Raw genomic sequence first — 26,816 nt, 5'->3', positions numbered from 1 at the left:
CCGAAGCAGGGTCCAGGCTCTGAGCTGTCAGCACAGAGTCCGATGTGGGGCTCAAACCCATGAACCATGAGATCATGACCTGAGCCGAAGCCAGACGCTTAACTGAGCTACCCAGGCACCCACCCCACCCCTTTTTTTTTTCTAAGATAGAAGACAAGGCAGGGATGCCAGGGTGGCTCAGTCAGTTAAGTGACCGGCTTTGGCTCCGGTCTTGATCTCGTGGATTTTAGCCCCGTGTCGGGCCCTGTGCTGACAGCTCAGAGCCTGGAGCCTGCTTCAGATTCTGTGTCTCCCTCTCTCTCTGCCCCACCCCTGCTCACACACTCTCTCTCTCTCCCTCTCAAAAATAAATAAGCATTAAAAAAAATGCTTTGAAAAAAAAAAGACAAGGCAGATAGTATTATAGTTTAGATGAAAGAGGGAATTTTGTAAATAGGGAAGTAAAAGAAAAGATTTGACTGGGTCAGGGTATAATTTTGAAAAATAGACTGCAGATATTTCATTCAGGGTACTGGGGAATCAGCAAAATAAACTTAGGAAAAAGGGAAGTGAACACTTTGGCCCTTCGATTTTTTTCTAGTAAGGCACCTCCTAGTTCTAAGTGGTTGAAGCCTTCTAAGCTCTTGTGTAAGCCTGTGAAAGGAAATTTTAATGCGTGCTGGTTTTCTTTAAATCGTGTAGGTAGGTAGTGTGGCTTTTGAAAGAGGGGTATATTCCAAATCTTTTATCCTTAAGTAAAAACTACAAGATCTGTCTTCCAATACATTTTCCTATTGCTATTATTCTTTTCATATATGATAGGAAGTAAATGTGCAGGTGATAGAGTTGGAGAATTGGTAAGTCATTTTCTTGAAATTCTATTTTATTTATTTATTTAAAAGTTTTTTTTTTGAAAATTTTTAATGTTTATTTTTGAGAGAGGGAGAGAGACAGAGTGCAAATGGGGGAGGGGCCGAGAGAGAGAAACAGAATCCAAAGCAGGTTGCAGCCTCTGAGCTGTCAGCACAGAGCCCGACTCGAGGTTGAACTCACAAAGTGTGTGGGATCATGACCGCAGCTGAAGTCAGAGCCACTGAGCCGACCCAGGTGCCCCTTGAAATTCTATTTTAAATTCTGCAGTTCAGCTCCATTTTGTCATCAAACTCCTTACTGACAAATCAGTTGTAACATTTCTAAAAAAAATTTTTTAACATTTATTTATTTTTGAGAGAGAGGGGTGGGGGAGGGGCAGAGAGACAGAGACAGAATTCGAAGCAAGCTCCAGGCTTTGAGCTGTCAGCAGAGTCCAAAGCGGGGCTCAAACTTACGAACTGCGAGATCATGATCTGAGCCGAAGTTGGATGCTTAACCGACTGAGCCACCCAGGCACCTTGTGTAACATTTCTTTAGAATATGTGTGACTTGAGGGGCGCCTGGGTGGCTCAGTTGTTTAAGAGTCTGACTTCAGCTCAGGTCATGATCTCATGGTTGGTGGATTTGAGGCCCACATGGGGCTCTGTGCTGTCAGTGGGGAGTCCGCTTGAGATTCTTTGTCCCTCTCTCTCTGCCCCTCCCCGCCTGCACTGTCTCTCTCAAAATAAATAAATAAACTTAAAAAAAAAAGTTTCTTCTAGAATATGTGTGACTTGAAACTTGAACCTGTTTGTGACGCACCTGTCAATATCTTGTGTGAATTTTTTTTCTCCCTCTAAGATAATAGCAATAATGGAAAAGCCAGTGCAGCAAACTGTTTTGGGTTTTTTTTGGAAAAAATAAAGGGGAGTAAAGGAGAGTATTTTATGAAACGATGTTGGTGCTGAAATACTTCATGTTGAATTAAACACACCATATTACAAAATCACTGCCTTGGAGGGATCTTGTCTTGCAGGGGTCTTGCCTGGTGTTTTTTTGTGTCCTTAGGCTGCCTCCTTTGTCATTCTTCGCCCCTGTCCCTTCATTTTTTTATAGAATGTATTTATCTGATCTTATGTTATTTGTAGGTATTTTTGTCTCCCCATTAGAATGTTAGCTCTGTGAGAATAGGGACTTTGTCTTCGCCATGGTGCTGGAATGGTGGCTGGCCCGTACAGGTATTCAGTAAATAGTTGCTGAATAAGTAAATAAATCAGTTAATTTATAATAGCTAGGTTATTTCTGGGAATAAAACCTATTTATTTTTTAAATCTTCCAAGGAGTATTATGTATGCTGGGTTGGTTGAATTTGAACCTTTTCTTCTTACATTTAAAAAAAAACATTTTTTTTTAAGTTTATTTATTTTTGACAGAGAGAGAGAGAGAGACAGAGACAGAGACAGATAATGAGCAAGGAAGGGGTAGAGAGAAACACACAGAATCTGAAGCAGGCTCCAGGCTCCAAGCTGACAGCACAGAGTCCGATGCTGGGCTCGAACTCACAAACTGTGAGATTGTGACCTGGGCCGAAGTCAGATGCTTAACTGCCTGAGTCACCCAGGCACCCCACTTCTTACATTTTTAAAAAGACAACTTATTTCCCAAACATTATGTGGGAGTTTTTGTGGGCATTTGGTTCATGTGGGGACTAATCGTTCTTAATACATGTTACCATGTTTGATTATTTTTAACTTTCTGTAGTGATGTGATGAAAGGAAGGGTCTGTGGATGAAGGTCTTTTTTTTTTTTTTTAAGTTTATTTATTTTGAGAGGGAGAGCACGAGCAGGAGAGGGGCAGAGAGAGAATTTCAAGCAGGCTTTGTGCTGTCAGTGAAGAGCCCAACATGGGGCTCAATCTCACAAACCATGAGATGACCTAAGCCAAACTCAAGACTGGGATGCTTAATTGACCGAGCCACCCAGACAACCCTGTTGATGAAGTTCTTATTTTGCTAACGCTCTTTTACTTTGCGATCCTAGATTGTTATAAATGACACCGAATTGTTCATATCAAACTGATAAAAAATTTTAATGTCTGACAGTATCAAATATTAGTGAAGAGGTCGCTGAACATGGTAATTTAGAAACTGCTGGTGGAGTTTAAATTGGTACAGCTGCCTTGAGAGACAGTGTTTGTGGTATTTAGTAAAGTTGAAAATGGGCATACCCTACCTATAATTTCCCAGCTTCTGGCAGGCAATAAGAATGGGTGGGGCAAAGGGGATGATCCTGTAATTTTTTTTGAAAGATTGAAAGCAACTGAGGTGATGTTAACAGTTAATTCTGGGAGGCAGAATACAAGTACTAAATCATCTTTGCACCTTTCCCTATTTTCTGTTGATTTTGTTGTTTTGAATCCGTAATTTTTTTTTTTTTTTTTAAGTAATCTCTACACCCACTGTGGGGCTTGAACTCATGACCCTGAGATCAGGAGTTGCATGTTCTCACTGAGCCTTCCAAGTGCCCCTAAATCCATAACTTTTAAATATTGTTTTCCAACTCTGAAAAATCCTAAGCCTACAGAAGGGTTGCAACAGTATGTCATAACAACACCTTTGTACTCCTTACCTAGATTCGATAGTTGTTAATGTTTTGCTCTGCTTGCTTTATGCACTAGTAGACACAATTTTTCGCTGAAGTATTTGTGAATTACTTTCACAACACTTTACCCCTAAATACTTTTAGCATGTATTTCCCTAGAACAGACACTTTCTTCTACATATCTGCAATTAGTAGTCACCCTCAAGAAATTTAACATGGATATTATTTTTTAATGTATAGTACATATTAAAATTCCCCAGTTGTCCCAATACTGTCCTTAGATGTTTGATTTTGTGTTTGCCCCAAGATTCATTTAAGGAGCTTACATTGCATTTAGTTGCCTGCTTGAATCTGGACTGGTTTTCTAGGCTTTTTTTTTTTTTTTTGGTGGGGGAGGGGAGGGGTCTTTCAGAACAGTAAGTATCTAGACCAGTTGTATTGTAGGATGTCCCTCAATTTGGATTTGTCAGAATATTTCTTTATGATCACATTATGTTAAACATTTTTGGTTGGAATGCTGTGTAGTTGATTTTATGTCTCAGTGTATCACATCAGAGGTGATGTAAATATTTCAATATTTCATTATTGATGTAAATTTGATCATTTGAGTAAAGTAATATCTAATAGACTTAAATTGTAAAGGCACTCTTTTCCTTTGTAATTAATAAGTAACCAGTGGGGTGATTATTTTAAAACTTTCTCAAACTCATGAGTTGTTAATACAGGTTCCAGTACAAAGAGTGAAGAAGATTTAGACTGGAGACACTACTGAATGGGAGAGTGGAAGATTAGGGAATGCTGTTTGAAAGACATGACATTTGAACTGGACCAACTATCATAGATGTAATTGGCACTAGGGCTATCAGGGAACAACTTGAACAAAGAAGAGGAATTTGTAAATTAGAATATCCAAGTCTCCCCCCCCCCCCCCACCTTTTTTTCTTTTTTTCTGGCTCGTGTGTTAGGTCTGTGAAATGGAAAAATGGGAGGAAAGATTGTAAAGATAGCTTGGGATGAAGAAATACTGGAAAATGGGGCTACCCAGATGATAGTATGTGATCATTTGCCCACAGGTATATCACTTCCTTCCTAGTGCTCACTGTGGTGAAACTGCTCACTGGGAGCCTGAAGTCAATAAAGAGCCAGAGAGGCAGCACAGGGAAGTGAAAAGAGTGTGGGCTGTGAAATCAAACAAATCTAGTTTTGAATTCTCTGCTGCATAATAGCTGAATGATTTGTCAGTAAGTTATTTAACTTTTCTAAACCTGATTCCTCATCTGTAAAGTGGAGGTGATAGGATTGACTAATAACAATACCATATGAAAAGCATCAGGAACGTGGCTTTCATTCAGTAGTTGCTAGTTAATCTTTTGATGCTTCAGCTCTCAACCTTTCACTTTTCCTCTTTGGCACCATATTCCTGACTTTAAAACAAGCCTTACTCTTCTCGTGCATTCTTGGACACTGTCACATTGCTGTCACTTCTCAGTTGACTCAGTTGGCTCCACTATGAGTTTGTGAGCTGCTTTCCAGTGATGGCACAGAGCACTTCCCACCTTAGAGGTGATGCCTGATAATGGCATTCTGAAAATTGCAGCAAGTTAATTTATTTGGAAAAATTACCCCTAATTTTTATAGAAAATTGAAGAGGGAAAGTGGTTATATTCCCAATACTAAGACATTTCACATTATTTAAAAAAAATTTGCGGGCGCCTGGATGGCCCAATCATTTAAGCATCCAATTCTTGATTTCAGCTCAGGTTGTGGTCTCATGGTTGTGAGATTGAGCCCCTCCCCCACGCATACACTCAATCTCTCTCAAAATTAATAAATAAACATTTTTATTTTTAGAGTTGTATTAGGCAAAGTTGGTTACTTGTTACTCTAGGATTCTCTAAGGTAAAATGTAATTTTTTTGTTTGTTTGTTTTGGTAAAAGTCTTATATAAATGGAATCCCTTTTATTTGCTATGGAAAGACCAGTACTTGAAAAAGAATTTCTCAGATGGTTAATTAATTTTTTTTCCCTTGCAGTTTTCTGTTTTTTTTCACCACATGTAATTCCTTCTCTGGAATTAATTTTTTCATAGGCATGAAGGATTTTAGTTATGTACTTTTTACATTTGAACTGCTCAAACTTTTATTTTCATAGAATTATTGTGACTTTGGGGCACCTGGGTGGCTCAGTTGGTTGAGTGTCTGGATCTTGATTTCATCTTAGGTCATGATCCCAGGATGGTTGGATCAGGCCCTGAGTTGGGCTCCATGCTCAGCATGGAGCCTACTTGAGATTCTCTCTTTCTCTATCTGCCCCTCTCCCATGCTTGTGCTCTTTTCCTTTCTCTTAAAAAAAAAAAAAAAAAAAAAAAAAAATTGCGGCTTTAACTCTGTAAGTAATCCTAATCAAGGTATTTTCTTTTTTTTTTCTTTCTTTTTTTTTTTTTTTTTTGTATTTTCATTTTTAAAGGAACTAAGCCCAATAATTTCTGTATCATGTACACATTTTAGAAGAGGCTTTAGGGACTGAGCTGTTTGATTTCTTGTTTTTAAATTATAGTTCGTTAAAATTTCTTTATACTTAACCTATATTTTCCAATTTGGGGGAGTATGTTTCAATATGTATTATGATTTTTTTAAATGTTTGAGAGAGATTGCCAGTGGGGAAGGACAGAGAGATGGGGGAGAAAGGATGCAAAGTGAGCTCCAAGCTGACAGCAGCAATGCAGAGTTTGAACTCATGAACTGTGAGATCCTGACCTGAGCCGAAGTCAGGATGCTCCCCCCCATTTTTTTTTAGTTTTAAAAGCATTTCCAGTAGGGCAGTTTTTCACTGCTCCTAAGCTGAAACCCAGTTTTGTTTTGTTTTAAAGCTTTGTTTGTTTGTTTAAAGTTTATTTATTTGAGAGAGAGACTGTGAGCACACACAGGTTGGGGAAGACCAGAGATAGAGGAGGAGAGAGAGAGAATCCCAAGCAGACTCTGCACTGTCAGCACTGAGCCAAACTCGGGGCTTGAACCTACAAACCAACTGTAAGATCATGACCTGAGTCAAAATCAAGAGCTGGACACTTAACCGACCCAGGCACCTCTTGTTTTGTTTTTTAAGTTTTTTTGTTCAGTCTCTACACCCAACATGGGGCTCAAACTGGACCAAGAGATTAAGAGTTGCTCTTCCACCTGAGTCAGCCAGGTGCCCCTGAAATCCAGTTTTGAACTCTGCAATGTAATAGTCAGAAGTGGTGAATATCTGTTGATACTACAAGTTCTCATATTCACTATATATAAATAAAAGGTTAAACAAGTGTTTAAACAAATGCTAACAGTGTAATTTTATATATGTGTATATATGTGTGCATGTGTGTATGTGTATATAGACATAGATATAAATCAAGCCAAAATTATCTTTGTATACACCTTTTCATATGCCTTTTTTAAAATATAAGGCTTTAAGTATAATGTAACTGTAAAAGCAGCGAGATATCTGCTCATTAATCTGTGTGTCTGAAAAGATGCTTGCTTGGTCTTGCTCCCATGTAATGCTGGTACACCCACCCTAGAGATTAGTGGGAAGCATGTCATCAAACATGTTCAGCTCTTCTTCCTTTTTTTTTACTTACTAATTTATGTTTTCAGTTTATTGTCTGTAAATCTTTGATTAAAATTGGAAAATTTTAAGGAAAAAAATATTAGTCAAGGGATATTAGCCTGTTTCTCTTTTTATAGAATCAAATTATCTTCCCAAGCAATCTGAATTTTACCCAAATACATTCATTTTTAAAGTTTTAAGGACTTAGGCTAAACTCACCTATTTTTAACCCACTCTGAACTGTCTCCTTTCACTTTCTAATGCAAAACTGACCCATCTCTTGATTTTACTTTCATTACTTATAAATCATGACTAGCTGATAAAAAATACATTTGGTCTAAAAATTGTAAGGCAGAATTGCAAAATGTTTACAAATACAGATTTTTGTAATAGAAGAGCTTAAGAAAGCATAGGTGAATTATTTTTGCAGAATTTGTTTCATCTTGATTACCTCCTTTAGAACCCAAGGAATTTTTGAGTCCTCTAAAACCAAGTGTTTTTTGATAAATAACTATTCAAGGTTGTGATGGGCCAGCTTGGATTCTGAGAAAGTGACCTATTAAGTGTCCTTATGAGTAAATTTCTGTTCCACCATTAATGATAATAGTAATTGGCATTTATTGAGTTCTTTCTCTCTTTGTAGACGTTAGGTAAACTAGTTAAAATTATGAATTCCATAATTCTGTGGAGGGATCTTAATGATTGATTTCTTTTTGAAAAGCTATTTTAGGCAACTAGATTTATTTATTATTTATTTTTATTTATTTATTTTTTGTGGTCCAGGATGTTCCTTTTAGATAAAACATAGTCAATGGTAATAAATAATGCTGCTTGAAGTTTGGTAATATTTATAAATTTATGGGGTGTCTGGGTGGCTCAGTTGCTTAAGTGTCCGACCAACTCTTGATCTCGGCTCAGGTCATGATATCAGTTTGTGGGTTCGAGCCCTGCATAGGGCTCCATGCTGACGGTGCAGAGCCTGCTTGAGATTGTATCTGTCTCCCTCTCTGCCCCTCCCCTGCTTGCTCTCCACCTCTCAAAATAAAAATAAACTTTAAAAAATATTCATAATTTTATGAGATACCATTCTGGTAAATCTGATGAAATGGACTGACAGCCTGCTGTTTATTATACCTTCCCTAATTTTGAGGGTGGACTCTTGGATCTTGAAACAGGCTTTACCAGTATTACAGCTCAGCAAAAAATGCAGCGGAAGCTCACAGTTCTCTTTCTGTTTGGTTGTTTTGTACACCCACTGTACTTATGGAGGAAGCTAAGTTTATGCAGGGACCAAAGCTTCCTCAAAGCATGTGAGGTGGTGAAATCATTCTCTCCGAAATTCTCAAAGGGCTCTTAAGGACTTTAGGTTTTTTTTAATTTAAATTATGTAGTTTATCTTGAGCTCCAGCTTTATGAATGTCTAGTGAGTTGTCATTAGAGATTGTTGAATTGGAAGAAATTAGATTTGGTGGTATTTAATTTCAGACTAATAAAATTAATGGAGATTTATCTAACTGTGAAAGTTCCTGATACCCATTTCTAGATTGGTGCCATTGCAGTTCTGCTTACTAGTGTATAGCTTGTTATTGTTGAACTGTGTCCATAAGTACTGTCCTTTTTGTTGCACTTGAAATTTTTCACACTTATGGGGCGCCTGGGTGGCTCAGTCGGTTGAGACGTCCGACTTTGACTCAGGTCATGATCTCACAGCTTATGGGTTTGAGCCCCGCTTTGGGCTCTGTGCTGACAGCTCGGAGCCTGGAGCCTGCTTCTGATTCTGTGTCTGTCTGTCTGTCTCTCTCTCTCTGCCCCTCCCCTGCTCACACACACACACTCTCTCTCAAAAATAAATAAAACATTAAGAAAAAAAAAAAAAGCATCTGATTTCAGCCCAGGTCATGATCCCATGGTTTGTGGGTTCGACCCCTGTGTCAGTCTGTATGCTGACAGCTCGGAGCCTGGACCCTGCTTCGGATTCTGTGTCTTCCTCTCTCTCTGCCCCTTCCCCACTCATGCTTTGTCTCTCTCTCTCTCCCTCTCAAAAATAATAAATGTTAAAAAAAATAAATAAAAATTTCCCATGTGTAATATATTATCATTCACGGAATTTGTCTGGTCCTGAGTGTTTAAGTAATTGCACTAACACATCATTTAGTGGAGGAATCTTAGTCCCAAGTTTTTATTTAAAAAAAAAAAATTTTTTTTTTTAGTTGTTTATTTTTGAGACAGAGAGAGACAGAGCATGAACGGGGGAGGGTCAGAGACAGAGGGAGACACAGAATCTGAAGCAGGCTCCAGGCTCTGAGCTGTCAGCACAGAGCCCAACGTGGGGCTCAAACTCACAGACCATGAGATCATGACCTGAGCCGAAGTTGGAATTTCAACTGACTGAGCCACCCAGGTGCCCCACGTCCCAAGTTTTTATTATGTTTTCTTTTTTTTAAATTACGAAAGTAATGTTCTTTGTTTAAAAAAAAACCTAAAAATACAAAGAAAGCTTTTCTTCCCCACATATATATGTACATGCTATATGTTTTCAGTTTTTTCTTTTTTTCCCCCAGAAATTATTGTCAATACTTGTAGTGCTTTACATATATTAACTTGTTAAACTTTTACAGCCCATGAACATACCTTATGAAGTAGATTCTATTTTATATCCTTTTGCAGATGAAGAAAGCAAGGCAAGGAGAATTATCAAAGGTTGCACAACTAGTGAGTGGCAAAGCTGATATTGGAGCACAGGGAGTCTTGCTCAAGGGTTTGTGGTTTAGCTGCCTCTTGGGTCTTACCTTGGGTATCATTCTTCAGTGTGCTTTTTTCATGTAATGGTACACCATGGACAACTTTCTGTGTACCTCTCTCAATAATTATGTATTGCTTCTCAATAATTATGTAGTACTCGGTGACAGAGATGTACCATAACAATGTTTTCCAAAATTAATCTTGTTTAATATTGTCAGTTACATTAGTAATGATTTCAAGTAATACTTTTTTTAGGGGTGCCTGGGTAGCTCAGTTGGTTAAATGTCCAACTCTTTTTTTTTTTTTTTAATTTATTTTCATGTTTATTTTTGCGAGAGAGAGACAGAGCGTCATCGGGGGAGTGGCAGAGTGAGAGGGAGACACAGAATCCGAAGCAGGCTCTAGGCTGTGAGCTGTCAGCACAGAGCTGGATGAGGGGCCCAAAGTCACAAGCCTTGAGATTATGACCTGAGCTGAAGTCTGATGCTTAACTGAGTGAGCCACCCAGGTGCCCCCAGCTCTTTTTTTTTTTTTTTTAATGTTTATTTATTTCTTTTGAGAGAGCACACGTACAAATGTGAGTGGGGGAGGGGCAGAGAGAGAGAGGGAGAGATTCCCAAGCAGGCTCTGCACTGTCAGCCTGGAGTCAGACTCAGGGCTCGATCCCACAAACTGTGAGTTCATGAGCTGAGCTGAAATCAAGAGTCAGACACTTAACGGACTGAGCCACCCAGGCACCCCAAGCACCTGCTTGGGACTCTCTAGCTCCCTGCCCCTCCCCCACTGTGTGCACGTGTGCGCACTTGCTCTCTCAAAATAAGTAAATACATTAAATAAATAAAAAGTCAAGGTTTTTGAACTGGAATAAGTGAGGATACATTAGTATTTACTAAGTAATGCATATTTGCTGTCCAGGGATTTTGATATTCTCTCAGTTGGGTTGTGTAATAAAATCTGAGCTTAACCCACGAGCCATTTGGTATGCATGAATTTCATTATTTTTGTGGTTAGTCTGTCTTCTGTAATTCTTGAAAATTAGTAGTGTATTGGGGGCAAAAAAAAGTTGACATCTGTTGGATTTTATTTATTTTTGGCAGGCTGTAGAATTTTGGTGTCATAGCAAGAAGTCTGGTGTGGTGTTAATTTGAGATGTGAATACTGTCTGGCTTTATATGACTTGCATCTTTAAAGTAGTGTGCCTTTCAGTTCCTTGTACCTTGTGCCAGGAATAGTTGGTACTAAGTCCGTTTTTTCCCCCTACAGTGTTTCACTGTTTTTTCAAATATACCAACTAAAGATAATTAAAGTATGATTTGCTTCCATTTTTTTTCCTCATTGACGGTTATTTTTTATTTTTATTTCTTTGAAAGTTTATTTATTAATTTTGAGAGCGAAAGTACGAGCAGGTGAGGGGCAGAGAGAGAAGAGAGAGCAAGAATCCCAAGCAGGCTTTGCACTGCCAGCGTGGAGCCCGGTGTAGGGCTCGAACTCACGAAATGTGCAGTCATGACCCGAGCCAATTTCGGACACTTAACCAATTGAGCCACCCAAGCACCCCAGTAGCTATTTTTTAGTTGTGAAGAAGTACGTCATTCAGTCATTTGTGTAATAATTTTTTATAAATTCAGATGTTAAACGAGTACCTGCTAAATGCCAGCCTGTCTGCTGAGAAAATGGGGATGCCAAGATGACTATGTCACTCCTTCAGGTAACTTGGAGGCTTGTTGAGAAAACAACACTTTGTTGCAAACAGTATAAAATATGAAAAGCTATGATAGAGATGAGCCCAAAGGAGAAAGTATGAGAATGGCCAGGAAAGACTCCTTGGTTTGAGCTGGGCTCTGATGCTTAAGTGAGATTTAACTGGCCAGTGACAAGAGTGGGTCAAGAATTCCAGAGGGTATGTAGAAATCTGGTCTGTGGAATCTGTTCAGATTTGTTATGATCACATATCCCTGTGAGAATGAGGGCCCCTCAAGAGCAGACTTTGCCTGTCTTGTTCATTAGTGCCTAGCACATTGTAGATCTCTAACAAACATTTGTTGAATGAGTGAGTGAAGGAAGTGTGTTAAAGTTTACTGTGCTTGTCCGTTTTTTAGAAAAGAGGTGAACTCATTATTTTTAATACCTGACGATTTTTAGATCATGTAATTTAACAAAACATAAAATGAGTAATAAACTGCTCCACACTGAAGGAGGTTAAGTTTTATAAAAGGAAACACATGTAGACAAATCCTTGTAATTCAAAATGGTTATTTGTGAAAAATATTTGCAAAAGATGTTCATCTCTTGTATGGATTGGTTAGATCCCTGAAAAGTGGTGGGTAATTAAAATAAATCCTCAAGGGGTGCCCGGGTGGCTCAGTCAGTTGAGCTTCTGACTTCTGCTGGGGTCATAGTCTTGTGGTTTGTGGGTTTGGGCCCCATGTTGAGCTTTGTGCTGACAGTGCAGTCTGCTTTGGACTCTCTGTCTCCCTCTCTTTGCTCCTACCCCGCTCACTCTCTCTCAAAAATAAAGAATAAACATTAAAAAAAATTTTTTAACAAATCCTCAAATTTAAATTATTTGATTGATAAACCTTGGAAGCTAACATTGTGGTAGGTCATTAAAAATTGGCAGTCATGTCCTTTTTGCCGTATCAGGTTAATACGGTATCAGTGAGAGAGAGTGAATCTTTTTTTTTTTTTAATGTTTATTTATTTATTGTTTTGAGAGAGAGTGTGTGTCAGCTGGGAGGGGCAGAAAGAGAGGGAGAGAGAGAATCCCAAGCAGGCTGTGCACTGTCAGCACACACCACACCCTGACGTGGAGCCCGATCCCATGAACCATGAGATCACGACCTGGCTGAAATCAAAAGTTGGACGCTTAACCGACTGAGCCACCCAAGCACCCCAATTTAAAAAAATAATGCTTATTATTTTAATAACACACACACACATTTTTTAATGTTTACTTATTTTTGAGAAAGAGAGAGAGCATGAAAGGGAAAGGGCAGAGAGAGAGAGAGGAAGTCGTAGGATCCGAACTGCTGACGGCAGAGAGCCTGACGAGGGGCTCGAACCCACGAACTGCAAGATTATGACTTTAGCCAAAGTCAGACGCTTAACTGACTGAGCCACCCAGACACCCTGACAGTTTGAAACTTTCAAAGAAAAAGGGACTTGTCCAGATACTGACTCACCAATGAATAGTTGTTGAAAGACTGGGGCGATTAGAAGTGGCCTTAACCTATGAATTACAGCACTCACAGATGGTGTAGTGGTAAGAGCTCAGTGAGTCACATGTACTTGGATTCTAGTTTCATCTTTGCCAGTTACTAATTTGACGTTGGGCAAATTAATTTCCTCAGTTTCCTCACCTGTAAAACATGGATAAGAATACCTGCCTTTCAGGGATGTTATACAGATTAAATGAGAATATTCATTTAAAACACCTGGTTGGTGCCTAGTACATGACAAGCCTGAAATATATGGTAGTTATTATTTGTATTTACTGAACACTGATATATTTTACTATGACCAGTTAATTAAAATTCTTTTCAAGCTCAACCATTACTATTTATATAAAATTTTTTAATGTTTATTTATTTTTGAGAGAGAGCACGAGTGCAAGTGTTGGGGGCAGCAGAGAGAGAGGGAGACACAGAATCCCGAAGCACGTCTCAGGCTCTGAGCTGTTAGCACAGAGCCTGGTGCAGGGCTTTAACTCATGAACTGCGAGATCATGACCTAAGCCGGAGTCGAATGCTTAACCAACTAAGCTACCCAGGTGCCTCTCAACCATTACTGTTTATAATGCAGTTTTAAAAAGTTTGCTGTTATATGGAAATTAATAGGGGCACCTGGGTGGCTCAGTCGGTTGAGCATCTGACTCTTGTTTCGGCTCAGGTCATGGTCTCATTCATGGTCTGTGGGTTCAAACCCTGCATCAGGCTCTGCTGACAGCGTGGAGCCTGCTTGGGATTCTCTCTGCCCCTCCAGTGTATGCTCTCTTTTTCTCTCAAAAATAAATAAATAAACTTTTAAAAACTTTAAAAATTTATATATTTTTAGAACAGTTTAAGTTTTACGGAAAAATTGAGAGAATAGTATAAGGAGTTCCCATGTACCTAGCACCAAGTTGCCCCTATCATTTACATCTTACCCTTAGCATGGTATATTTGTTACACTTAGTGAATATATATATATATATATATATATTTTTTTTTTTTTTTTAAACGTTTTTATTTCTGAGAGCAAGTGGGGGAGGGGCAGAGAGTGAGGAGGACAGAGGATCTGAAGCAGGCTCCACACTGACAGCAGAAAGCTTGATGCGGGACTCGAATTCACAAACTGAACCATGAGATCGTGACCTGAGCTGAAGTTGGATGCTTAACCAACTGAGCCAGCCAGGGGCCCCACTGAACCAATATATTGACACATTATTATTAAAGTTCATATGTTATTTAGATTTCCTTAGTTTTCACCTGATGTCCTTTTCCTGTTCTAGGATCCCACTTTATATGTAGTTGTCATTATCTCTGTAATATTTTTGAAGTTTTTTTATTTTTATTTTTAATGTTTATTTTATTTTTGAGAGAGAGAGAGAGACAGAGCACAAGTGGAGGAGGGGCAGGGAGCGAGGGAGACACAGAATCCGAAGCAAGCTCCAGGCTCCAATCTGTCAGCACAGAGCCTGACGTGGGGCTGAGACTCATGAACCATGAGATCATGACCTGAGCTGAAGTCAGATGCTTAACCAACTGAGCCACTCAGGCGCCCCTATTTATTTGCTTTTAGAGAGAGAGAGAGGGAGACAATCCCAAGCAGGCTTAGCATTGTCAGCACAGAGCCCGACCTGGGGCTCGAACTCACAAACCGTGAGATCATGACCAGAACCAAGATCAAGAGTCGGACATTTAACCAACTGAACCACCCAGGTGTCCTGAGAGGTTGTTTAACATAGTGTTGGATGTTCTAGCATCAGCAATCAGACAGCAAAAGGAAATCAAAGGCATCAAAATTGGCAAAGATGAAGTCAAGCTTTTACTTTTTGCAGGTGACATGATACTATACATGGAAAACCCTATAGACTCCACCAAAAGTCTGCTAGAACTGATACATGAATTCAACAAAGTCACAGGATACAAAGTTAATGTACAGAAATCATTTGCGTTCTTATACACTAATAACGAAGCAACAGAAAGACAAAGAAACTGATCCCATTCACAGTTGCACCAAGAATCATAAAATACCTAGGAATAAACCTAACCAACGATGTAAAAGATCTGTATGCTGATAACTATAGAAAGATTATGAAGGAAATTGAAGAAGATACAAAGAAATGGAAAAACATTCCGTGCTCATGGATTGGAAGAATAAATATTGTTAAGATGTCAATACTACCCAAAGCAATCTACACATTCAATGCAATCCCAATCAAAATTGCACCAGCATTCTTCTTAGAGCTAGAACAAGCGGTCCTAAAACTTGTATGGAACCACAAAAGACCCCTGAATAGCCAAAGTAATATTGAAGAAGAAGACCAAAGCAGGAGGCATCACAATCCCAGACTTTAGCCTCTACTACAAAGCTGTCATCATCAAGACAGCATGGTATTGGCCCCAAAACAGGCACATAGACCAATGGAATAGAATAGAGACTCCAGAATTAGACCCACAAGAGTATGGCCAACTAATCTTTGACAAAGCAGGAAAGAATATCCAATGGAAAAAAGACAGTCTCTTTAACAAATGGTGCTGGGAGAACTGGACAGCAACGTGCAGAAGAATGAAACTAGACCACTTTCTTACACCATTCACAAAAATAAACTCAAAATTGATAAAGGACCTGAATGTGAGACAGGAATCCATCAAAACCCTAGAGGAGAAAGCAGAAAAAACCTCTGTGACCTTAGCCGCAGCAATTTCTTACTTGACACATCTCCAAAGGCAAGGGAATTAAAAGCAAAAATGAACTATTGGGACCTCATGAAGATAAAAAGCTTCCTTTGCACTGCAAAGGAAACAATCAACAAAACTAAAGGCAACCGATGGAATGGGAAAAGATATTTGTAAATGACATATCAGACAAACGGCTAGTATCCAAACTCTATAAAGAACTCACCAAACTCCACACCCGAGAAACAAATAATCCAGTGAAGAAATGGGCAGAAAACATGAATAGATGCTTCTCTAAAGAAGACATCCAGATGGCCAACAGGCACATGAAAGGATGCTCAATGTCACTTCTCGTCAGGGAAATACAAATCAAAACCACACTGAGATACCACCTCATGCCAGTCAGAGTGGCTACAATGAACAAATCAGGAGAACAAATCAGTAGGTGCTGGGGAGGATGTGGAGAAACGGGAACTCTTGCACTGTTGGTGGGAACGCAAACTGGTGCAGCCTCTCGAGAAAACAGTGTGGAGGTTCCTCAAAAAATTAAAAATAGTTCTACCCTATGACCCAGCAATAGCACTGCTACGAATTTACCCAAGGGATACAGGAGTGCTGATGCATAGGGGCACTTGTACCCCAATGTTTATAGCAGCACTTTCAACAATAGCCAAATTATGGAAAGAGCCTAAATGTCCATCAACTGATGAATGGATAAAGAAATTATGGTTTATATACACAATGGAATACTACTTGGCAATGAGAAAGAATGAAATATGGCCTTTTGTAGCAACGTGGATGGAACTGGAGAGTGTTATGCTAAGTGAAATAAGTCATACAGAGAAAGACAGGTACCATATGTTTTCACTCTTATGTGGATCCTGAGAAACTTAACAGAAGACCATGGGGGAGGGAAAGAAAAAAAAAAAAGGTTAGGGAGGGCGGAAGCCAAACCATAAGAGACTCCTGAAAACTGAGAATACACTGAGGGTTGATGGGGGGTGGAAGGGAGGGGAAAGTGGGTGATGGGCATTGAGGAGGGCACCTGTTGCGATGAGCACTGGGTGTTGTATGGAAACCAATTTGACAATAAATTTCGTATTAAAAAAAAGAAAAATAATAGCATGTTTATATATTGGTGAGAATATCCAGTAGAGAGGGAAATATGGATGGGGGGATGGGGTAGTTGGGATTACTGCAGTAATATTCTTGAGTAGATAGATGTGAAGGGAGGAAATTAGCATAAAAGTGAGGGTTGGCTTTGATCATGAGAAAGGCAGTCCATTCAAAATAAAAGGTAGAGCATGTGTGTGTGTGTACACATATATATATATACACTTGTAGTTACTTGTAGTTTAGTTGTTGCTGGCGTCCAAGTTGACTAAACTTTATGAGAACAGAGGCTGTGTGTGTTCTGTCTTGTACTATTAGTGCCTGGTACAATGAAGACATTCAGAAAATATTTGTTGAATTAAGTTGGAGAAGATCGGTTTTAACAGCCTTACCAATTCTAAGATTCTTTTTTTAATTTTTCTTTAATGCTTTTTATTTTTGAGAGAGAGACAGCGCGTGAGTGGGGGAGGGGCAGAGAGAGAGGGAGACACAGAATCTGAAGCAGGCTCCGGGCTCTGAGCTATTGGCACAGAGCCTGAAGCAGGGCTCAAACTCCTGAACCATGAGATCATGACTTGAGCGTAAGCCGGACGCTTTACCGACTGAGCCACCCAGGTGCCCACCCTTTAATTTTTTTGTTAATGTTTATTTAAAAATTAAAAAAAATTTTTTTTAACATTTATTTATTATTGAGAGACAGAGAGAGACAGAGCTTGAGCAGGGGAGGGACAGAGAGAGAGGGAGACACAGAATTGGAAGCAGGCTCTAGGCTCTGAGCTGTCAGCACAGAGCCCGACGCAGGGCCCGAACTCACAAACTGCAAGATCATGACCTGAGCCGAAGTCGGACACCTAACTGACTGAGCCACCCAGGCACCCCTGTTAATGTTTATTTTTGAGAGACAGAGAGAGAGACACAGAGCACGAGCAGGGGAAGGGCAGAAAGAGAGAGAGGGAGACACAAAGAACCTGAAGCAGGCTCCAGGCTCTCAGCTGTCAACGCAGAGCCTGATGCAGTGCTCAAACCCATGAACCGTGAGGTCATGACTTGAGCCGAAGTCAGACGCTTAACCAACTGAGCCTCCCAGGCACCCTCACTTTTTTTTTTTTTTTTTAAAGAGAGAGCACGAGTAGATGAGAGCACGATAATGAGTGATAATTGAGCATTTTTTCATGTGTCGGTTGGCCGTCTGGATGTCTTCTTTGGAGAAGTGTCTATTCATGTCTTTTGCCCATTTCTTTACTGGATTATTTGCTTTTGGGGTGTTGAGTTTGATAAGTTCTTTATAGATTTTGGATACTAACCCTTTATCTGATGTGTCGATTGCAAATATCTTCTCCCATTCTGTCAGTTGCCTTTTAGTTGTGCTGATTGTTTCTTTTGCTGTGCAGAAGCTTTTTATTTTGATGAGTTCCTGATAGGTCATTTTTGCTTTTGTTTCCCTTGCCTGTGGAGGCTTGTTGAGTAAGAAGTTGCTGCGGCCAAGGTCAGAGAGGTTTTTGCCTGCTTTCTCTTAGAGGATTTTGATGGCTTCCTGTCTTACATTTAGGTCTTTCATCCACTTTGAGTTTATTTTTGTGTATGGTGTAAGAAAGTGGTCCAGGTTCATTTTTTTGCATGTTGCTGTCCAGTTTTCCCAGCACCACTTGCTGAAGAGACTGTCTTTATTCCATTGGATATTCTTTACTGCTTTGTCAAAGATTAGTTGCCCATACGTTTGTGGGTCCATTTCTGGGTTCTCTGTTCTGTTCTGTTGATTTAAGTGTCTGTTTTTGGGCCATTATCCACCTGTATTTTAAATGAGTGTAAACTCAGATGAAGTAGATATCACTAGAAGCCAGTTGAAGTAAAAACCAATAGATAAAAGGAACTTTAAGGAGTCAATTATTAACAGAACTGAAAATTAAGGTAGATGTGAGTGACAAAATGTTTAGGTTAGTCTGTTGAGAGCAAGGGCTGTTTTTGAATCAGAACTGAGTCAGTGTGAATTTTGATGTAGCTACTTGCTAGATACATCAACACTTTTCTCAACTGTTAAATGAAGTTAATGAGAGCATAGTCATCATAGGGTTTTAAGGATTCAATGAGGAAAAAATAGCAGTGCCTGGAATAATAAAGTTCTAAATAAATGTTAGCTTGATAGAGTATTGTTATTGTTTGTTTGATATTGGCAATGTTGTTACTTTTCAGGATACTAACTTATTTGCAGATGTTTGTACTTTCCTGTTGTCTTCAGTATGGTAAAATTTCCCACTTTTAGTTGTTTCTGCTTATATTTTATTTAAGCTATTTCCTGGTAGCTGATAACTCCTCTTGTGTTATAGGGTGCCTTAGAAGAGCAGAACAACTTTATAGACTTTACTTTTTACATTCTCCAACCCTCTTTTGGCAACTGTGGGGTTTTTTTTTGCTTTTTTTAATGTTTATTTACTTTTGAGAGAGAGAGACAGTGCAACAGGGGAGGGGCAGAGAGAGAGAGAGAGAGAGAGAGAGAGAGAAGGGGGACACAGAATCCGAAGCAGGCTCCAGGCTCCTAGCTGTCAGCACAGAGCCTGATTCAGGGCTCGAACCCATGAACTGTGAGATCATGACCTGAGATGAAGTCGAATGCTTAACCGACTGAGACACCCATGCACCCCGGCAACTATTGTTTTTAAGCAGTGTCCTGTTAGGTATTATTATTTGTGTGTGTGTGGGGGGTATTTTTTTTTCAGAATGTGTGAGCTAATAATAATCTTGGTGCTGTACCTGATTTGAGTTCACTTAACATGATTGAGTTCCTCCTACCTGCCATGAGGTATGTTAGGACACAAAGTTGAATTCTCTCCCTCAGTGTTTACAGTCTAAGAGGAGAGATAGAGATGTAATATCATTATACTCCAGTGTGTGGTACATGTTGTATAAAATAGTATTCAGCATATGAATTTAATTTAGGTAAACTGGACATAAATATAGGTCAGAGTTAATATTTTTAACCTCTTGACATTTTACCCAGTGGTTTACTGACATTTTCTTTTTTTTTTTTTTTTTTTTTTAATTTAATTCAATTTTAAAAATTCACATCCAAGTTAGTTAGCTTATAGTGCAACAATGATTTTAGGGGTAGATTCCGTAATGCCCCTTACCCATGTAGCCCATTCCCCCTCCCACAACCCCTCCAGTAACCCTTTGTTTTCCATATTTAAGAGTCTCTTAGGGGCGCCTGGGTGGCGCAGTCGGTTAAGCGTCCGACTTCAGCCAGGTCACGATCTCACGGTCTGGGAGTTTGAGCCCCGCGTCGGGCTCTGGGCTGATGGCTCAGAGCCTGGAGCCTGTTTCCGATTCTGTGTCTCCCTCTCTCTCTGCCCCTCCCCCGTTCATGCTCTGTCTCTCTCTGTCCCAAAAATAAATAAACGTTGAAAAAAAAAAATTAAAAAAAAAAAAAAAGAGTCTCTTATGTTTTGTCCCCCTCCCTGTTTTTATATTATTTTTGCTTCCCTTGTGTTTATCTGTTCTATGTCTTAAAGTCCTCATATGAGTGAAGTCCTATGATATTTGTCTTTCTCTGACTAATTTCGCTTAGCGTAATACCCTCTAGATCCATCAATGTAGTTGCAAATGGCAAGATTTCATTGGTTTGATTGCCATTTACTGACATTTTCTTATGTTTATACGGTAATGAGAAGATTATGGATTTATACAATAATATTTTATTTTATAATTTTTATTTTTTTTATATAATAATGTTTTAAAAAGTATCATCTTGTATGGTAACCTATTAACCTGTTTTTTTGCCACCATTCAGACCAGCTAATTATAGAAAGAAAAATTACTGAAACATACAATTCTTGAACTTGATGAAAGGAAAAAAAAATGCTTAATTTGGAGCTATTGAGGGATTTAGAAAGTGAATTCTTGTTTAGATTAGGTGGAACATTACTTGCATGTGTTAAATTTTTTTTTAAGTGAAGCTATATTTGAAGGTTTTAATTTCTAAATTGCATAAATTGGTTCATATTTTGCTATGTCACTGGAAACATTTTATGTGTCCTCTCTATCTTGAACAGTATTTCAGTTATAATTAGACTGTGAGCTCCTTGAGATTAGGGGACCTGGCTAAGCTCCAGAAAAGCTCAGTAATATATTTGTTGAGTTAAATTGTATTAAAGCAGCAAGAAGGGCACAGTTTGAGAATTTCTAAAATATTTTTTCCAATTTTTTATTATGAAGAATTTCTAACATAACTGAAATTGTTGAAGGATAGTATAGTGATCATCAGCTACCCTTCACCTAGATTCAACAATTGTTTACATTTTGCTGCATTTAAAAAATCTCCTGGGGCACCTGGGTAGCTCTGTTGGTTAAGCGTCTGACTTTAGCTCAGGTCATGGTCTTGTAGTCTGTGGGTTTGAGCCCCACGTCGGGCTCTGTGCTAACAGCTTGGAACCTGGAGCCTGTTTCAGATTCTGTTGTCTCCCTCTCTCTCTGAGCCTCCCCTACTCGTGCTCTGGCTCGCTCTCTCTCTGTCAAAAATAAAGAAAAAATTGTTTTTAATCTCTTATTTTTTTGCTGAACCATATACAAGGAAGTTGCAGACATCCTTAACACTATACTTTTATATACTTGAGCATGCATCTCTTAAAAATAAGATATTCTCCTGAGTAACCACAGGATTTTGCATCATTCTTGTAGGGATCAGGGTAATAATAATGGCGTACTGGCTCTATCATCTGTCTACCACTTGTGTGGCCCTGAGCAAATTACTCAGCATCCCCGAGCCTCAGTTTCCTGGGCTGCAGAGCACTTGTTTCAGAGGGATATTATGAAGAGGGAATGTTTAAAGTTCCTAGAAGCACACCAGGCACCATTTTCAGTTTATAACCTGTTTCTCCATATGATACTCAACTGTGGTGAATAATACCATACCTACTCTTGTTCCTAGAGTTGGAAACTTTTACCTTATTTTCCCCAATTGTGATGAACAAACCTTGTGTTTCTGCCTCGTAACATGTCCCGAACTTGTCCTGTTCTTTCTATTGCTACTACATTTCCTGCCTGCCAACAACTTCATTGTCTCTCTTCATCTAGTCCTATCCCCGTGTCCTCATTTTTTCCCTTACTGCTGGAGTTTATGTTCTCAAATATAAATATTATCGTAATAGGAGCTTAAACTCCTATTTAAAACTTTTCCCAACACCTACAGTGCAAAGTCTAAGTGTCTTGACTCTGGCGTTTGTGTACCTTTTGTCTCTGCAGCCTTATCTCTCATTTTGCCCATTCTCCACCTCTCCCCACCTCACTGAACACAGACACAGTCCCCCAGACTGTAGGAAGCCATGAGTAACTCTCTAAATGTACTCTTCATTATACACCTCTGTGCCTTTGCTTGATTCTATCTGGAACTCCACCCCACCCACCATCCTCTTTATGTCTGGCAAATACTCGTCTCTCCCCTCCCCAGGCCCTCAACTTGCCTTTCAAGACTAGGTGCAGGTATCTAACTCCTCAGTTGTCTCTTCTCTTTTTGTCCCCCCCTCCACATTGTATAGTCTTCTAGCATAACACCCATTACATTTTTGGACAGCCATTTGCTTGCATGTCTGCTTCATTCTGCTAGGTTAGGAAGTTCTTGAGGGTACACATTAGATTTTATTCCTTTTGTATTTCTGGTACCTAATATGTTGCTTGTACCAGGATGATAAATGTAGATATTGTGTCCACTTTTTATGGATGAAAAAAATCTGAGGTTCAGAGAATATGCTTTATGTGCCCAAGTAATAGCACTAATTAATGAAGTATTCAGGTCTTTAAGAGCCCATTTCAGTACTGTTTTCATTAACTGTAATACTTCTTACAATTGCAATCATTTATTCAGTGATTCTATTCTTAGTCTATGGACCTAGAGCCCCCTAGAGGATGTTAGAGTTCCCACATGGAAGTCTACAAAGTTATATAAATTGTCTGTAAACTGAGTTAATACGATTTTATAAGTATATGTCTGTATGTCACCAGTTATTTTTTGAATGTACCCAGATACTTTTGTTATTAACAATGAATCATCTTAGCGGACATACTTACATCTTTTGAGAAGAGAGCAATATGAGGGCCTTCATGATACAGGAGATTTAGAATAACAGCTTCGTGTGGTTTGCTGGGGAATTGATAAAGTATAAGAGAGTGGTCTTTGGAAGCAATAAGATTCAGGTTAGATGGTAATATCTGAAATTTTCCTAGTTTTCAGTAGTTCATTAAAATAAGAAAGTTAAAAAAATTCCTGAAATGAAAATTATTAATTGCTAAACCTGTTTATGTCAGGCAGCTTTAAAAAACATTTCTAGCTGCTACCATAATGTTTAATTCTGTTTTTTTGGTCTTAGCACCAAAAAAAAAAAAATTTCAATATATGAACAGTTTTTTTTTTTAATTTTTTTAATGTTTATTTATTTTTGACAGAGAGAGAGAGAGAGAGAGAGAGAGAGAGAGCGCGAGCAAGCATGAGCAGGGGAGGGGCAGAGAGAGAGGGAGACACAGAATCCGAAGCAGGCTCCAGGCCCTGAGCTGTCAGCACAGAGCTTGACTCAGGGTCTGAACTCACAGACTGCGAGATCATGACATGAGCCGAAGTCAGTTGCTCAACCAACTGAGCCACCCGGGCGCCCCATATGTGAACAGTTTTTATTGGATCTGTAAACATATTGAGAGCTTTGAGGTCTGGGTTGTCATCTCCGTTAAAATGTGAATTCACTACAAATGTATTGTTTTATCAATTCCAAATCCATTAAGGTCACTCTTGAATCTGATTGGCTGGGACAACTTTTTTCCTAGCTTTATTGAGATATAATTGACATATAACATTGTGTAAGTTTAAGGTACATAATGTGATGATTTGATACACAAACGTATTGCAAAGGTTAATAAGGTTAATTAACACCTCCTTTACCTCATATAATTACCGTTTTGTTGTTGTAGTTATGGTAAGGACATTGAAGCTATACTGTCAGTAATTTTCAAGTGTACAATCGTAATGTTAATTCTTTTTTTTTTAAGTTTACTTATTATTCGAGAGAGAGAGAGAGAGAGCATGAGCAGGGGGAGGGCAGAGAGAGAGGGAGAGAGAGCGAGCCCCAAGCAGGCTCTGTGCTGTCAGTGCTGAGCCCTACTTGGGCCTCAGTCTCATGAACTGTGAGATCATGACCGGAGCTGGAATCAAGAGTCGGACACTCAACTGACTGAGCCACCCAGGCGCCCCCATAATGCTAGTTCTTAATAGAATTATTTTTCTAACTTATTGACAGTGTGCTACCTGGACATACGATGTTGTATTGTGTTATATGGGCCACAGGCACTTGTGTCATTGATATAAATCATTTGTGGTTTGGGGCTACACTGATTACTGTCGTTGATATAAAACATCATCACAGAGGGGCTATGAGCTGAGTGCTTTGTGTCACTCTACCCCGTGTCCCCTGGGAAGGTCTGAGACTAGGGCCAAAAGTGGCCCCAACAGGGTCCTCCCTGAGTTTCAGGGAGGTGAGTTCCCAGAGATTGGGTCTTTGCTTGAGGTCAGACTGGGCAGGAGATGCTCTGGACCCCACCCTTGGGGAGGAGGCAGATGCCTCCTTAGCTGGAGGTTGGAACAGATTTGCGGCCAGCAAGTGAGTTTAGTGGCTGAGCTGAGGTACCCTGCCCAGGGACCTCATAACCCAATTCACACTACTCTCCCCTGTTTAAAAAAAGAGATGTGGTCTGGCAGGCCTAGGTTCAAGAGCATGCATAGCTTAAATAATAATGCTTTAAAATATGTGTGCTATTTCTATTTGTTTAGCTACTAGATAAACAAGAATTATGTGAGTTTATTCCTTTGGCAAATATTTGTTCAATTCTTTAAAAATTTTTTTTTTTAATTCTAGAGAGAGGGTGGGAGTAGGGAGAAGGGAGACGGAGAGAGAGAGAATCACAAGCAGGCTCTGTGCTCAGTGCTGAGCCTGATGCGGTGCTTGATCCCAGGACCCTGGAATAATGATCTGAGCCAAAATAAAGAGTTGGATGCTAAAAAAAAAAAAAAAAAGGAGTTGGACGCTCAACCGAATGAGCCATCCAGGTGCTCCAAATATTTGTTCAATCCTTGCTATGAACCAGGCCCTCTCCTCAGCCCTGAAGTTACAGCTGTGAGTGAATAAAACAGACAAGCCTTGGCCCTGGTGGCTCTTACCTTTAAGTGGGGAACCATACATACTCTAAGCATAATGAACATGCTAGTAGCTGTCTGTAATTTAATGCTAGACAGAGGCAAGTACTTTTTAAAAAGACTGGAAAAGGGAATAGGAAGGGATGGTTTCTATTTTAGGAGTTATCTGAGAAGGCCTTTCTAAATAGAAATTTGAGCAGAGAGACCTAAATGAAAGTACTAGCCTTGCAAAGATACCTAAAGGAATAGCGTTCCAGACCGAGATCATCAAATGCAGGGGCTTTGAAGAAGGGGCATGCTTGGCCTGTTCAAGCAAGGAAGCCAGTGTGTCTGGAGCTGTGTGAGCAAGGGTAGAATGGTAGGAGATGAGGTTGGAGAAGTAGCCAGGGGGTAGACCTTCAGATTTCATTCTAAATGTAAAATAAGGCTTTGGATGGTTTCTAGTAAGGGAATAAGGTGATCTGACTGACTTTTAAAGGATGCTCTGTGCTAGGTAGAGAATGGACTCTAGTAGTACAAGAAAGGAAGCAGGGAAATCAGGAAGTGGTGGTTATAGACCTTTGGGTGAGAGATGATGGTGGAGGAGGTGGTGAGAAGTAGTCAGATTGGAGATGTATTTTAAAGATAGAGTCAAAAAATAATAATAAAAAAAAGTCAACAAGTTAGGTTGATTGCAATGTAAAAAGGAGCAGTCAAGGAAATTCTAGTGCTAATAGACCCTAGATTTGAAGGAAATACACAAGGTTTTTACTGAGGGTGTCTCTGAGCGGTGGCCTTATTAGGAACTTTCCTTTTGGCTTATCTGTATTTACCAGTGTTTTTTTTTTTTTAATTTTTTTAAACGTTTATTTATTTTTGAGACAGAGAGAGACAGAGCATGAACAGGGGAGGGGCAGAGAGAGAGGGAGACACAGAATCTGAAACAGGCTCCAGGCTCTGAGCTGTCAGCACAGAGCCCGACGCGAGACTCGAACTCACAGACCGTGAGATCATGACCTGAACCGAAGTCAGATGCTTGACCGACCGAGCCACCCAGGCGCCCCATCAGTGTTTCTATACTGAACCTGTAATGCTTCTGCAATAAATATATAGATTATTTTAAAATTAGAGTTAATCATAGTACTAAATGTAGCCTTGTTCTTTTGTTTTTTATTTTATTTATTTATTTAAAAAATTTTTTTTAACGTTTATTTATTTTTGAGACGGGGAGGGGCAGAGAGAGAGGGAGACACAGAATCTGAAACAGGCTCCAGGCTCTGAGCTGTCAGCACAGAGCCCGACGCAGGGCTCGAACTCCTGGACTGTGAGATCATGACCTGAGCCGAAGTCGGACGCTTAACCGACCAAGCCACCCAGGCGCCCCTGTTAATTTTATTTTTGAGTGCGTGAGAGAGAGAGTGCAAGTGGAGGAGGGGGCAGACAGAGAGGGAGACAGAGGATCTAAGGCAGGCTCCGTGCTGACAGCAGAGAGCCTGATGCGGGGCTTGAACTCATAAATTGTGAGATCATGACCTGAGCCGAAGTCAGACACTTAACTGACTGAGCCATCCAGCACCCCTAAATGTAGCCTAATTCTTAATGTATTCTCCTACCCCTTTTGATTTTGGAAAACAATTTAAGTGACATCAAATTTTTAAATTTGTCTTTTTCCTCTTAGTGATTAGCCTTTGTACCTGCCCTGCATTTGAAGATGGTGAAGCTGGATATTCATACTCTGGCCCATCACCTCAAGCAGGAACGATTATATGTAAACTCTGAGAAACAGCTCATTCAGAGGCTAAATGCAGATGTACTTAAGACGGCTGAAAAGTTGTATCGGACAGCATGGATTGCTAAGCAACAGAGAATTAATTTGGACCGGCTTATCATAACCAGGTAAAGAAAAAGTTTTATGAACC

At 39.6% G+C, this 26,816-nt stretch overlaps 1 protein-coding gene across 6 annotated transcripts in view; it reads left to right on the top strand.

Annotated features, from left to right (window-relative positions):
- Nucleotides 1-26,816, top strand: part of GAPVD1 (GTPase activating protein and VPS9 domains 1) — a 76,467-nt gene that overhangs the window by 1,743 nt on the left and 47,908 nt on the right. For all 6 annotated transcript variants that reach the window (XR_007146249.1, XM_047829630.1, XM_047829626.1 and 3 more), the window contains exon 2: nucleotides 26,576-26,793. Coding sequence is in view for 5 of the 6 variants with exons in the window: in XM_047829630.1 (XP_047685586.1) it covers nucleotides 26,609-26,793 (185 nt within the window). In the remaining variant the exon portion in view is untranslated. The remainder of the gene's footprint in view (nucleotides 1-26,575; nucleotides 26,794-26,816) is intronic.

This window comes from Prionailurus viverrinus, chromosome D4 (genome assembly GCF_022837055.1).
Source record: "Prionailurus viverrinus isolate Anna chromosome D4, UM_Priviv_1.0, whole genome shotgun sequence".
Taxonomy (NCBI): Eukaryota; Metazoa; Chordata; class Mammalia; order Carnivora; family Felidae; genus Prionailurus; species Prionailurus viverrinus.
Note: the sequence above shows the minus strand (reverse complement) of the source record. Positions and strands in the feature narration are given on the sequence as shown.